The sequence below is a fragment of the Astyanax mexicanus genome, chromosome 21 (assembly GCF_023375975.1).
Source record: "Astyanax mexicanus isolate ESR-SI-001 chromosome 21, AstMex3_surface, whole genome shotgun sequence".
Taxonomy (NCBI): Eukaryota; Metazoa; Chordata; class Actinopteri; order Characiformes; family Acestrorhamphidae; genus Astyanax; species Astyanax mexicanus.
The window spans coordinates 41,086,008-41,100,993 of NC_064428.1; the positions used below are offsets into that span (position 1 = coordinate 41,086,008).

At 32.8% G+C, this 14,986-nt stretch overlaps 2 protein-coding genes and 1 long non-coding RNA gene across 4 annotated transcripts in view; all 3 read left to right on the forward strand.

Annotated features, from left to right (window-relative positions):
- Positions 1-14,986, forward strand: part of LOC107196808 (microfibril-associated glycoprotein 4) — a 46,330-nt gene that overhangs the window by 13,563 nt on the left and 17,781 nt on the right. The gene's annotated exons all lie outside the window — the stretch shown is intronic.
- LOC103026484 (microfibril-associated glycoprotein 4-like) lies at positions 1,642-14,181 on the forward strand. Of its 2 annotated transcripts, XM_049469443.1 has the most exons (7): positions 1,642-1,738; positions 2,010-2,058; positions 2,861-3,016; positions 11,339-11,392; positions 11,670-11,766; positions 12,703-12,870; positions 13,681-14,181. In XM_049469443.1, the coding sequence occupies exons 2-7, from the start codon at positions 2,053-2,055 to the stop codon at positions 13,941-13,943; spliced, it is 744 nt and encodes a 247-aa protein (XP_049325400.1). In that variant the 5' UTR covers positions 1,642-1,738; positions 2,010-2,052; the 3' UTR covers positions 13,944-14,181. The 2 variants fall into 2 exon arrangements, with proteins under 2 accessions (XP_049325400.1, XP_049325399.1); XM_049469442.1 differs by lacking the exons at positions 11,339-11,392; positions 11,670-11,766; positions 12,703-12,870; positions 13,681-14,181 and adding exons at positions 4,379-4,475; positions 4,783-4,950; positions 6,000-6,314 and having other exon boundaries at positions 1,670-1,738; positions 2,861-3,070.
- Positions 7,482-11,331, forward strand: LOC125785587 (uncharacterized). Its single transcript, XR_007427939.1, has 3 exons — positions 7,482-9,584; positions 10,525-10,580; positions 11,183-11,331. It is a non-coding gene; the product is annotated as an uncharacterized LOC125785587 (long non-coding RNA).

The window sequence follows — 14,986 nt, forward strand, 5'->3', positions numbered from 1 at the left end:
TTTTAAAACGAGGCATTATTAACTTTAAAAGTGCACAAAAAAGCTTATTAAAAACCACGGTTTACATCCCATAGTGTACCTGCAATAAAAACAGTGTTTTTTAATGAGCTTCTTCTGTACTTTTTAAGTTATTAATGCCTTGTTTTAAATGTCAGGACTCTCCAGATTCTAGTAAGGAGGTGTGGAGCTACTTTGAGCTGGATAACGATGTAAAAAGTGATTTATCAGGGTAAATTATGTCCCGTATCTCCCAGTCTGAAGGGTGTTTGTTGGATAAACTGTTGAAATTTCTGGATCTCTGAACGCTGTGGGAGAACGGAGGTGTGCTATTCATCAAAGATAAGAACTTTTTATCATGTTTTACTACAATAAAAGTACATTTTACACCAGAGTTCTCCTTTAAGTCATCCCAGTATTAATACCCTTGCTTTTAGAGGAGACAGCTAGTTGTCCCAATACTTTTGGTAGGTGCATTATGTGTCAGCTGAAGTAATCCCAGTTAAAGGACAATACAAACTCATTTAAAAATAAATGACTCACATAAGAATAAACATTACATCCAGTAAACAAAACTGAATCACTTTATCAGTGTCTGTGAGCGACGTCAGTTCCTGAAATAAACAAAACTAAGGACATTTTCACAACTGCACCAGTTTCTGCCAAAAACAGACACCCAGGAGGACAAAGTACAGTGTGCTAAATCTCACAGTGGAGTTAATATTATTCAGTATATATACAGCTCTGTAAAAAATAAAGAGAGCACTTCAGTTTCTGAATCAGTTTCTCTGATTTTGCTATTTATAGGTTTATGTTTGAGTAAAATGAACATTGTTGTTTTATTCTATAAACTACAGACAACATTTCTCCCAAATCACAAATAAAAATATTCTCATTTAGAGCATTTATTTACAGAAAATGAGAAATGACTGAAATAATAAAAAAGATGCAGAACTTTCAGACCTCAAATAATGCAAAGAAAACAAGTTCATATTCATAAAGTTTTAAGAGTTCATAAATAATCAATATTTGGTGGAATAACCCTGGTTGGTTTTTAATCACAGTTTTTTTTTTATGCATCTTATCATCATGTTCTCCTCCTCCACCAGTCTTACACACTGCTTTTGGATAACTTTATGCTGCTTTACTCCTGGTGTCACAAAATCCATCTTTCTCTTGATTATATTCCAGAGGTTTTTAATTTGGTAAAATTAAAGAAACTCATAGTTTTTAGGTGGTTTCTTGTTTTTACAGAGCTGTAGAGCTATTCACTGTATACCTGTAACTCTACCTCTTCACTACTTTGCAACTGAAATTCAAGTAATTAACTCTTGACGAGTTCAGCACAGCTGTTAACTGAAAGCCTGAATTCCAGGTGACTCTACCTCATAAAACTGACTGAGAAAATGATTTGAAGAATGCAAAATTTAAAACATATTCTGTTTTTTTTTTAACATTTGTTTGTTTAATAAATGATTTCATATGTTTTTCTTCATAGTTTGGGTGAGTTTAGTATTAATCTAAAATAAAGAACATTTTAAAATAATGAAAAAAAAGCACTGAATTTGTTAAATATGTTGAAATGCTGATGAATCCACCTTTGATCTTTGGTCCTGAGTGTTCAGGAATTTCCAGAATGAGATAAAGGTCAGAATAAACAGCAGGCAGGGGGTCATTTAGAGAGTTTATAAAGCTTATTGTGTTTGGAGGAATAGACTGACGAGAAAAACTGCAACAAACGGTGAGATATATTTTTTACTATTTTATATATAAAATATATCTAACATTATACACTATACTGATGGTATGATAGTGATAAACGAATATTTTTGGCAATATAGTCAGTATAGTGTGAACAACGTAACCCAGATATGACCAGGTTTGTTGGTTTTGGGAACTGCTTTCTAAATGTGTCTGTAGTGTTGAGTAAAATGACATTTTTTATTCTGATTAATTTTTGTCTTTTTCTAAAGAATGTGTTTTTTTAATCGTAATTTGTGTTTTTATCGTAGGTTACATTTTAGGTCCTGAAATCGACTCAGTCAATTGTTGAAAATGACAGTAAGTTCTCTTTATCATCTTAATCTCTGATAGTTTTCAGTTTTGGTAAAGCTTTTAAACAGCACTTTTTAAATATATGTATTTATATCCATACAGCTCTGGAAAAAAAAAATTGAGACCATTTAAAATTAAGAGTTTCTTTGATTTTATCAAATTGAAAACCTCTGGAATATAATCAAGAGGAAGATGGATGATCACAAACCATCAAACCACCAAACTGAACTGCTTGAATTTTTACACCAGGAGTAAAGCAGCATAAAGTTATCCAAAAGCAGTGTGTAAGACTGGTGGAGGAGAACATGATGCCAAGATGCATGAAAAAAACTGTGATTAAAAACCAACCAGGATTATTCCACCAAATATTGATTATTTCTGAACTCTTAAAACTTTATGAATATGAACTTGTTTTCTTTGCATTATTTGAGGTCTGAAAGCTCTGCATCTTTTTTGTTATTTCAGTCATTTCTCATTTTCTGTAAATAAATGCTCTAAATGAGAATATTTTTATTTGGAATTTGGGAGAAATGTTGTCTGTAGTTTATAGAATAAAACAACAATGTTTGTTTTACTAAAACATAAACCTATAAATAGCTAAATCACATGTACACATGGTGTACTTTTCCTGTGGTTATGATAGCAAAGACACATTGATGCCCTAAATCAAGCTGCCTATAGATCTCTAAAAATACTAATGACTTTTAATGTACCTGTTTCTCTTCCCTTTATTCCCCGACTGCAGTCAAACAGCGGGTATTTTTTCCTGTAAAATGCTGTATTTTAACTTTTAACTCTTTTTTTTCAGGCTGTGGTGTTTGTGGGTGTAGTGCTCCCCCTGCTGGTGGGCAGTGTCTCTGTTACTCAGGGGCAGCTTCCTGTGGATTGCTCTGATATCTATAATCAGGGACAGACCCTCAGTGGGCTGTACAGCATCTACCCTACAGGAGAATCACCTGTGCAGGTGTACTGCGACATGGGCTGTAGCGGATATTCCTCCCAAGACGGGCGTTGGACAGTACGAATTTTAAACTTATACTTTTCAAACAGCATAAAATACCACATAAATACCACGAACACACCCTCAAACCCTCAGGAAATACCATAAAATAGCATTTAAATACCTTAAAATAAAAATACCTTTCAATTATCATTAACAAAAAACAAAATAGCTCAAAATTCTAATTTAATTCCATATACATTTCCTAAAAATACCTAATAATACAGTAAAAATATCTTATAAATTCCTTACAAATAGCATAAAAATACCCAAAAGACCCAACATGAAATAACATAAAAAACATAAAAAAATAAAAATAACACAAAACAAAACAATACTTAAGAATAAGCTTACAATTCCACACAAGTACAATACAAAAACACAAAATTAAATAAAAATATCATGCCAAAAACACAGAAAATTCCGTAGAAATAGCATAAAAATATCTTGATAATTACTTCAGCCACAGGTTCAAGTGGTGGCCTGTTACAGCTGCTTATGCTCACCTCTTATTTTTCCTCTTTTTTATAATACTTTCTAAGTGGAATTTCCTATCACTTCTGTTCTATTCTCTGTGCTGCTTTTCCTGCGGTGGGACTGATAAAGGATTATCTTAAAATAGGTAGAAATAGGTATAAAATTGCATAGACACACTTTAAAATAACTTAAAATACCAACAAATACTATAAACGCTCAAAAAACAGGCTAAAATACCTTCACAATTATACAACACTATAAAAATACATTCAGACTGTCATAAAAATACAGAAAAGCCATTAGAAATAACATAATAATACCAAAAATTACCCTAAAAATACCTTAAAACGCTATTAAAATGCCTTTACAAAATTAATATTGCTGCAATACATTTTCATAAAAATTACTTTAAAAGTAGCATAGGTACACTTTAAAATACCTTAAAATACCAACAAATATCAAAAACATTCCAAAATAGCCTAAAAATGCCTTCAAAATATAGAACACTTTAAAAATACCCTCAAGTGTCATAAAAATACACAAAACATAACAATACCAGAAAAATTAACATTACTAAAATAAACCCTCATAAAAAATACCTTCAAATTAGCATAGGCACACTTCTAAATACCTTGAAATACCAACAAATATCCTAAAAACCAAAAAGCCTAAAAACACTTTCTGAACTATAGAACACTATAGAAATACATTCAAATGTCATAAAATACAAAAGAAAATCTTAAAAATAGCAGAAGAATAGCAAAAATACCCTAAAATACCTTAAAACACTGATAAAAATGAAATGAAAAATGAAGATTGCTGAGATAAACTGCATGTTCACGGCTGCAGGTGATCCAGAGAAGGATGGATGGAGTTACTAACTTCTACAGGCCGTGGATTCAGTATAGAAACGGCTTTGGGAGTAAGGATGGAGAGCACTGGCTGGGTGAGTTTAGACTTCATGCACTAGTTTGGGGTCATTTTAAGGGCTTAGGGGATTAAGAACAGATAAAACTACATTTTTATTAATAAGTATTTTCTGAAAAACCTCAAAAATCCTGTATTTTTTTAAATTGTTCATTTTAAAATGCAAAAGTTTTGTGTATTTTTTAATAAAAAGGTATTTTAATTTTTTTATTGTCAGAAAATCAAAAAGTCTACATTTTAAAATGTTGTGTTTTTCAGATCATTATTTATTATTTAGTGTTTTTTTTTTATTAAACTGATGGAGGATGTTGTGTTGATGGATGCAGGTCTGGAGACGATCTATCAGATGACCCAGAAGAAGAAGTACGAGCTGAGGGTGGATCTGGAGGATTTTCAGGGTGGAGTCGTTCACGCCAAATACTCGTCCTTCTCCATCGACCCGGAGTCCGACGGGTACCGACTCCACGTTAGCGGCTACGCTGATGGAGGAGCAGGTCAGCCGGTTATACACACTAAAATCATTAATATAGACAAAAATATATCTGTTAAACTACACGACCCTTCTAGTTCATATCTTTGTGTGTTTATTTTTATTTTTATTATTTACTCCACTAAATACAAATAAAAATGGGGTGGGAATAATAGTAATAGTAGTAATAGTCATAACAGTAGTATTAAACATTGTAAAAATAAGTACTATTAGTAAAACTACTGAAAGGAAGACAGGGCAAATTTATTTATATAGAATCTTTCATATGCACCAAAAGTGCTTCACAAATTAGAAAATACAAAGAGAGTCAAACGGACATGTAAGAGATTAACAATAAAGCATGAATAAAACATGATTCCAACATTATAAAAACAATATATTTAAAGGAAGGAAATTTATTTAAAAATTATTAGAATGAAAGTGCTGTTAAAGCTAGAAAAAGGCTTTTTTAACAGGATAAAATGAATACAATTGGAGTAAAAGAATCTAATTTAAGAACTGAATATACAGAACAATGTTAAAAGGAAATTACAAGCAGTAATTTTATACTAATAGTAGAACTATTTATTACATAGTATATTTTATTATATATGGTATAGTTGATTAGATATGTATTATATTGTATATTTGATTAAATGAATATTATTTGGTATATTTAATTAAATAGATATTATATAGTATATTTTATTATATATTATGTTTTATATTTGATTAAATGAATATTATATGGTATATTTAATTAAATAGATATTTTATAGTATATTTTATTATATATTTTATATGTTATATTTGATGATATATATATATATATATATATATTATATGGTATATTTGATGAAGTATATATTATTTGGTATATATGATCAGATATATATTATATAGTATATTTGATCCGATATATATATATTATATGGTATATTTGATGAGGTATATATTAAATGGTATATTTGATGAGATATATAATGTATAGTATATTTGATCAGATATATAATGTATGGTATATATGATTGAGTAAATGAGTGAGTAACCTTGTTGTTGTTCTGGTTCCTGCAGGAGATGCTCTGGTTAATCATGATGGACAGAAGTTCTCCACGTTTGATAAGGATCAGGACAGCAGCTCTGAGAATTGTGCTCTGCTGTATTTTGGAGCGTTCTGGTATAATAACTGTCACCACGCCAACATTAACGGCGTATATATGTGGGGCGCTCACAGCCGGTACGGGTACGGCGTCATCTGGAATCAGTGGAAGGGATTTTACTACTCGCTGAAATCCGTTACCATGAAGATCAGACCAATCAACCTCAAGGCTAAATAACCCCCGAATACTCCACCTAAATATTTAGAATAAAATACTGTTTTACACTCTATCGTATGAGTGAGAAGGCTGATATATTTACTTCCCTAATGTAAATGTAGGAAACATATATAGTAGATTATTATATATGTAATATATGGCCAATTAAAGTAAAAAAAAAAAAAAAAAATATATATATATATATATATATATATATATATATATATATATATATATATATATATATATATATATATATATATATATATGAGACTGTTACATAGGCAATATATGACCATATAAAGTAAAAACATATTTTTACATATATATGAAATTATTATATATGGCCATGTAAAGTAAAACATGTATGTCCATATAAAGTAAAACCATATATGCACATATATATGAGATTATTATATTTGGCCATATAAATTAAAACATATATGTGCAAACTATATTTGAAAAGTTATAGGTTTCAAATATTAACATATATGTCTGACCCATAAAATATTTATGCCTATATATAAGAAATACGTTATTTTAAGTATATGTCAGACATATGCCTAGCCCCCCCAAAAAAACATATGTATGCTTATGGATGTGATTTTTTTTAACTATTACATATTTTATATATATATATATATATATATATATATATATATATATATATATATATATATATATATATACACAGACTTTTTGTATAATTGTTGTGGATTCAATAAACGTCTATAAATACATTTAATATATATGTCTAACATGTGTGGATCCAACATTATACTATATAAAATTAAATGTGATATTATAATAATATTTACAGTGCTGTGAAATGTATTTTCCCCCTACAGACTTTTTACATTTTTTTCTTTTTTATCATAGATTTTTTTCAGATAATTCAGTATCATTAACACTGATCTTAACTGAGGCGAGTCAGATCTGCAGTTCTTCAAATGTTTTTCTGGGATCTTTTGGGATCTCCTGGATGAGATGTTCATGCCCTTTAGGAGTAATTTCGGTCTGCCCGAAATAATTTCAAAATCCTTTTTATATATACTAGGGTTATCTTTGTCTGATGTTAAAGAAAAATTAAAAACAAAAGAAATCTGTACTTTTTCAAGACACTGTATACAGCTCTTAAAAAATAAAGAATCATGAAAAAATAAAAAAAAAAATCATATAGGTTTATGTTTGAGTAAAAAGAACATTGTTTTATTCTATGTAAAACAGACAAAATTTCTCCTAAATTCCAAATAATTTGCATTTATTTACAGAAAATGAGAAATGTCTGAAATAACAAAAAAGATGCAGAGCTTTCAGACCTCAAATAATGCAAAGAAAACAAGTTCATATTCATAAAGATTTAGAAATCAATATTTGGTGGAATAACCCTGGTTGGGTTTTAATCACAGTTTTTTTTCATGCATCTTGGCATCATGCTCTCCTCCTCCACCAGTCTTACACACTGCTTTTGGGTAACTTTATGCTGCTTTACTCCTGGTGCAAAAAATCAAGCAGTTCTTGATTATATTCTAGTTTTTCAGTTTGGGAAAAACTAAGAAACTCATCATTTTTAAGTGCTCTCTTATTATTTTTTTTTTACCAGAGCTGTATATCTATTTACACATCTCTTTTTCCCTATTGCCAATATTATATAACTATATCTTTTGGACTTTAAACTGCTAAAATATAAAATGACATAAAATGTGACACAAACTCACACAGAGTCTATCTACTCTTATCAGTATCTGAATGTGTCTGGTGTTATCTAACAATTACAACAGTTCAATAACCAGATCAACAATGTTTACTTCCTCAAGCAAAACGTGACTTATTGTACATGTTGGATTAACCCTTGTTGGTATTCAAATATTTCTTAGATATTTCTTGTAGTTGGTCAGCAGATTTGTGCATATTTCAGGGGGGATTTTGGCGTTACTCCTCTTTATAGAAAACCTCCAATTCTTGAACATTTCGAGGATGTTGCTTGGAAAGTTAAAGTTTGAGATCCTTCCACAGATTTTTCTATGAAATTAAGCTCATTTGCTGCCTTGCCTGTATGGTGTGGGTCATTGTCATGCTGAAAGACCAATCCACATTGTATCTTCTTCAGTGTGCTGACTGAAACCAGGAGGTTTTTGTTTAAGATTACACATTATAAGGACCTCAATCATCAGCTTCTCAAGCTGGTGAAGTCGTTCTGTATCTTTAGCATAGAAACAATCCTATAGCAGAATGTTTCCACCTCCATGTTCGATAGTGAGGATGGTGTTTTTGGGGTAAAATCCAGTATTTCTCAAAGAGCTTCAGATGGTCTGTACATGAGGTTTAGTCAGCAAATTAATTGCAGGATGTCAATTCGTTTTATTGCAGAGATTGGCAAATAAGCTTGGCCAGAAGCCAGATATTTTCCAAGCCATTACCTGGTGGCCACAAAAAAAAATCTGTAATGGGATGGAGTTCTACAGATTGATTGCTCTCCAGCCCAGAGTGTTGAACCCAATTGCAGAACAGTTGATCTCAAAGCAGGTAAACCCAAGAAGAAATTACTAAAAAAATAAATAAATAAACACACAGCTCCTCACGCGAGATTAAACTCGTGTCGTCAGGGTCACGCTCCAATACACTACCACTGCCCCGGCTAGTAAATTGTGACACGACCGGGAAAAAAAACGCCCTTATATGGAGATAGGGAGCCTGAGAACGGGTGGAAAAATGAGAACAAGCGAAAACTAAACTAAAGTCATGCTGAGCAACAGAGAGAGAGACAGGGGAGGTATGTAAACAAAAGCTCACCAGAGAAGCATTTTATGAAGTATTATTTTCATTGCCATTTATTATTAGTATTATTAGTTCAAACATCCTCACGGGCCAGATGTTTCATGCTTGCGGCCTGTGGAACACCTATTGCCGACCCCTGCATTACGGTTAGGTGTGTTGCCAATGGTTTTCTTTGTGACTGGTCTCCCAGCTACCTTTAGATCATTAACAACTGGTATAATTCTGGACTGAGCTTTTAAATTAGAATAGTAGTGCATGAAAGCTTATGGTTAAATACATTCATTAGAAAGGGTGTTCATAAGTATTAGGACACAGGCTGTAGTGTATAGCTACAGTATATCTCACAGTGTAAACATGATAAAAGTGTGATGTTTTCTGTCTCACTTCAGTTTTATTGTGTTTTTATTGCAGTCAAAGGCCAACCATCACGTTTACAGATACAGGAAATTCCTTAAAGTCACAAACACACACGTGTACACACACATGTGCATTGATTAAATGGGTTTTAAACAGGGTATAAAAGCATGTGCACTGCAGACCAGGTTAGAGAACTACTTTTTTACAGGTATGTCACGTTTTTTTGTCTGATACTGAATATATTTGCAATTTTAGATTAAATGATAGATTATGTATAAAACCGTAAGCCAGGGTTACACTATGCAATTTTTGCCACAATTTTCAGTCTGACTGAATCAATGCTGGGTCCCTGATAACAATTTTTAGGTTAGTAGAACGTTTTCAGAATATTACAATTAAATTTAACATATTTTTCTAAACTTTTTGGTAATGTCGCTGCAACGTCACTTGTGTCTATGTGTTAATATTTCATTTTAACATTCTCATAACGTTGTGTTTTCTTTTATGTTTTCAAATGTGTTTAAACATATGGTATATAAGTACAACACTTACTGTACAAAGCTGAAGTCAGCTTTTTATTAGGCAGCTTCATTTAAGGTGTAACGGAAATTTAAAATTAGTATAGTTGTGTGTAAAGACTTGCTTTAAATTATCTTAAATCGAGCCGTTTCTGTTATTCTGTCCGATACTGAATATATCTGTGATTATTGACTAGATTATAGATTACATATGAAACCTTAAGCCAGGGTTGCACTTTGCAATCAATACTGGTTCCCTAACAATTTATTTGGTTAGTGGAATATTTTCTAAACTTTACAATTAACGCTCTGAGAGTATTCAATCTGTCAAGTTTTGTGGATTTTCTTAGAATGTTTTTATAATAAGTTTAATAATAAGGTTTTTTTTATATATTTTGCCAATGCTGCAGCATCATTTAAGGTGGAATGAAAATCCAAGGCTTAAAAAGACTTACTTGCGGTCAGCCTGATTTACTTTTAGACACATATAGATTGTTTTACAGCAACCTACAACACCATGAAGAATACTCAGAAACAGAAAGAGATTTTATATAACCAGTCCAACACGTTGACTTTTTGTTAAATTAATGTTAAAATTAATCTAAAATGTTTAACTTGATTTCTGTCTAGGTCCAGCGCAAAAAAAGGCCAATCTGCTGTTGAAGCTGTTGAAAGCAAAAATGAAAGTAAGTTATTATAACGTTTTTTTTTAAGATGAGAGTGAAAAAAATAGAGTTTATAAGGGAAAGGGCTGCAATCTGGAGGCAGCAACACATGAGAGGCAGCAACACGTATCTGCAAGATGTTCTGCACTTTCTCTGCTTACAAATAACTTTTATTAGAACGTTCAATATGTTAAGGTTGCTGGCTTAGAATTTTTTTATTTAATGTTTTTTTTAACATTCTGGTATGAATGTTAGTTTTATCATTTTTCATAACGTTAGAATTCATCTAGCTGGGAACGTTATGTGAGTAACATCCTAATAACAGGTAATAACTATGTCATAACTAATATGGGATTATGATGGAATGTTTTCATCTAGCATCCACTATGACCTTGCTAAGGCTCTTGTCATTGCAGAATTGCAATCAAATCCTCACAGCTATGCTAAATATATAAAAATCTAGCAGAACGTCATCTTTGGAGAGTAAAGACAGTATTACACTGTATATTTTATATGGTTGTAAACAGTTGTTTTATAATATGTTTTATTATATGCCGTACCTGTGAATATGTGTAGTTTTATTGTTCTGTTCTTTTTATTTATTTTCATTGTTTATTCTTCAGGACAGAGTGTTTCTGGCTCTACTGCTCCCCCTGCTAGCTGGGAGTAACCCAGTTTCTCAGGATCCTCTTCCAACAGACTGCTCAGACATCTACGCTAATGAACAAAAAGTGAGCGGGGTGTACACCATCTACCCTACAGGTGACACACCTGTACAGGTGTACTGTGACATGGGCAGTGAAGGAAGCCTACCACAGGATGGGAAGTGGACGGTATGTTAACTGTATTACTGGGATCGTTTTTTACTTAAGTTAACATCATGATTGTGTAATAATGATATTAGTGAAGTAGTGAAAAGCATGCTTTCACGTTCACAATGTGTCACAAGATGTAATTAACATATTTCATAACATCATTAATAAGGAGATTTTAAGGAATGGTCTTGCTTATTTCAGAAAGTCAAGTGAAGCTAAACTACATGCAGACCTATTTTACAGTAGAAAAGCCTGCATTTCGCTGAGAAAATGAACACTATCTTTTGTCAATTAGGTGTTCCAGAGAAGAATGGATGGCAGTGTGAATTTCTACAGGCCGTGGGAGCAGTACAAGAAAGGCTTTGGCAACAAATATGGAGAATACTGGCTGGGTGAGAATTTTCGGTGTTTTTCTGTCTTGCCGCAATTACTGTATTTAAGTTTTTTGTTTTTAAAAAAAGTAAAAACTACGCACTCATTGATGAAAAAAAGCACACCCAGATATAAATATCAAATTGCTACTGAACTGGGTCCTACCACAAGATGGTGTAAAAGTGCTCCTCCTGCTGGCCTATTAAAATTCTCTCATAGGCCACTTTTGGGAAGTGTACCTTTTTTATAGACTTTGAGAGGAGCAGAATGGTTGTTTCTAGCTGTCATAATCAAGACTGGAACTGTATCATCTTTAGCAATGAATCCAGTTGTGTTTGATATCCAAAAACAGCCAGATTCAAGTATAGCGGACTTGTGGTTTCAGCGCTTCAGTCCGGACTTTGACCTGGACTGAAGAGTTCACACTGTAAACTGCTGGTGTGGACTGAAGAGTTCACACTGTAAACTGCTGGTGTGATTGATGATCTGATGATAATCTCATACAGCAACAGTCAGTCATTCCTAGTAGTGATAGGAGGAACACTAACAGTGATCTCAGTGATCTGTGCAGAACATCCTGCAGACACATGTGTTGCTGCCCCTCACGGCAGAAATTCCAACTGAAGGCAGCAGCATTTTTCAGCAGGATAATGCTCACCCACACACAGCAAGGGTTTCCCAGAAACGTCTCCACCAGATTGCAGCAGTGTAGAGCAGGATCTACAGGTCCACCTGTAGTTTTTGACATTTTTGGCAATTTTGATGATGAGTATCTAAAGAGAAAGCATTTTCAGGCTGGTATGAGGGCCAACATGAATGTTACTGACCCTAACCCTAGTTATAATTACTATATTTTCTATTGTTAACCATTTTCTATAGTTTCTTATGTTAACCAACTTTAAAACTGCGTTATTCATTCATAAATATTATAACAGTTTAACGTTGTGCACCTCCAGGACTGGAGAACCTCTATCAGCTCACCCTCAAGAGAAAATATGAGCTGAAGGTGGACTTGCAGGACTTTGCGGGAGGAAAGGCTTATGCCAGGTACACAACCTTCTCCGTGGAATCCGAAGTCAATGGATACAAACTCCATGTTAGTGGCTTCATCAATGGAGGAGCAGGTAAGGGACAGTGAAAAATATGTTCTCTGCCTATTTAAGGACCATTATGTGTTATATTTTCTATAGTAACTCTACAGTGACTTTAGGTACGTCAGAGTCTGAATCTGCCTACCAACCAGCCATTCCCCAGTCCCATTTCCACACCCCATGTTGCCAAGTATAGAACACAACAGCACTGAAAAAGTGTGCTGCAGCTATGTAAACGGGTGAGATGGCTATATTTCAGCTGAACAGGTAATCACTGAAATCACTGAAATTCGGTAAGGTTGCTAACCATAGCTGGGTAAAACTAGAGATGGGCAAAACTCTATTACCTACAGTGTTTTAAAATTATATTTCTCTTCCTAATTTATTACTGATTGTTCCGTATGATATACACTGTATTTCTAAATATTTGTGAACAACCTCCCTAAAGCTTTTATTATCACCAGGCTTGATTATTGTAACTCACTGTACTTTGGTGCTGGTCCCTTGTTGGTTGCTAAGTTACAGTTTGTGCAAAATGCTGAAGCGAGGATTTTAACACGTACTTCTCTGAGAAAACACATTACTGTAACTCTGGCTTTACTCCACTGGCTCCTAGTTGTTTTTACAATACAGTTATTAACTATTTAAAACTTTTTTAGAGTATAAGTCTCTGCATGGGTTAGCTCCATGTTATTTAGCTGAGCTAAATAAAAATAAATAAATAAAAAACTTGTTTTAAAGCTTTTGATTGGAGAAGAAAGATTGAAGAATCAATGATGTTCCAATGCTGTTGTATTTGTAGATGAAAAGTGGGACTATAATGATGAACCCTCGTCTCTGTAGGTGATGCTCTGCAAGGACACTCTGGAATGAAGTTCTCCACCTTTGATAAGGACCAGGACACCTGGAGTGGTAACTGTGCTAAATTACATCTCGGTGCGTTCTGGTACGGCACTTGCCACCATGCAAACCCCAATGGAATATACCTTTGGGGAAAGGACCCCACCCTTTTTGCCATTGGAAATGTGTGGAATCAATGGAAAGACTATGACTATGGTCTGAAGTTCATCAGTATGAAGATCAGACCTGTGTGTGAGAACCTGTGATAATAGTGTTGCGGTGTATTCCTGAGAAGAGCAATAAAAAGTTTAATAATTTATCCTGTTAGCAGCCTAGTAATTTCATTCAGGGCACCACAATTACAACACAGATTCATGTTATATACAACTCTGGGAAAAAATAAGAGAGCACTTAAAAATGATGAGTTTCTTTGATTTTACCAAATTGAAAACCTCTGGAATATAATGAAGAGGAAGATGGATGATCACAAACCATCAAACCACCAAACTGAACTGCTTGAATTTTTACACCAGGAGTAAAGCAGCATAAAGTTATCCAAAAGCAGTGTGTAAGACTGGTGGAGGAGAACATGATGCCAAGAAACATGAAAACTGTGATTATTCCACCAAATGTTGATTTCTGAACCTTTAAAACTTTATGAATATGAACTTTTCTTTGCATTATTTGAGGTCTGAAAGCTCTGCATCTTTTTTGTTCTTTCAGTCATTTCTCATTTTCTGTAAATAAATGCTCTAAATGAGAATATTTTTATTTGTAATTTGGGAGAAATGTTGTCTGTAGTTTATAGAATAAAACAACAATGTTCATTTTACTCAAACATAAACCTATAAATAGCAAACTCAGAGAAACTGATTCAGAAACTGAAGTGCTCTCTTAATTTTTTCCAGAGCTGTATAAATATATATGTATATATATTTTGTTAGATTTGTGTTTTCAGTTGCATATTGCAGTTTTCTTGTTTATTTTTTGTATGAACTGTACCTTTATTTGTAATGTAAATACATTCAATAAAATTTACTGTTAAAATGAAATTCCAGTGTTGGTGAGAAGTTTCATCCTTTACTTTTACTCATTATAGACACATAGGTCATATGGATATCTTTAATGCACAGTAAAAAAGACTCTAATATTCAACTATTAAATAGTTTTTTTTCCATTGCATTGAGGGCCTGTTCAATACTGCATATTGACCTTTTTATTTCCTAAATCATCCCTAAACAGTAAAATAAAAACATGATTAAAACATGTAAATTACTAAAACGTATCTGTTACTTTGCCTCAATGGCTC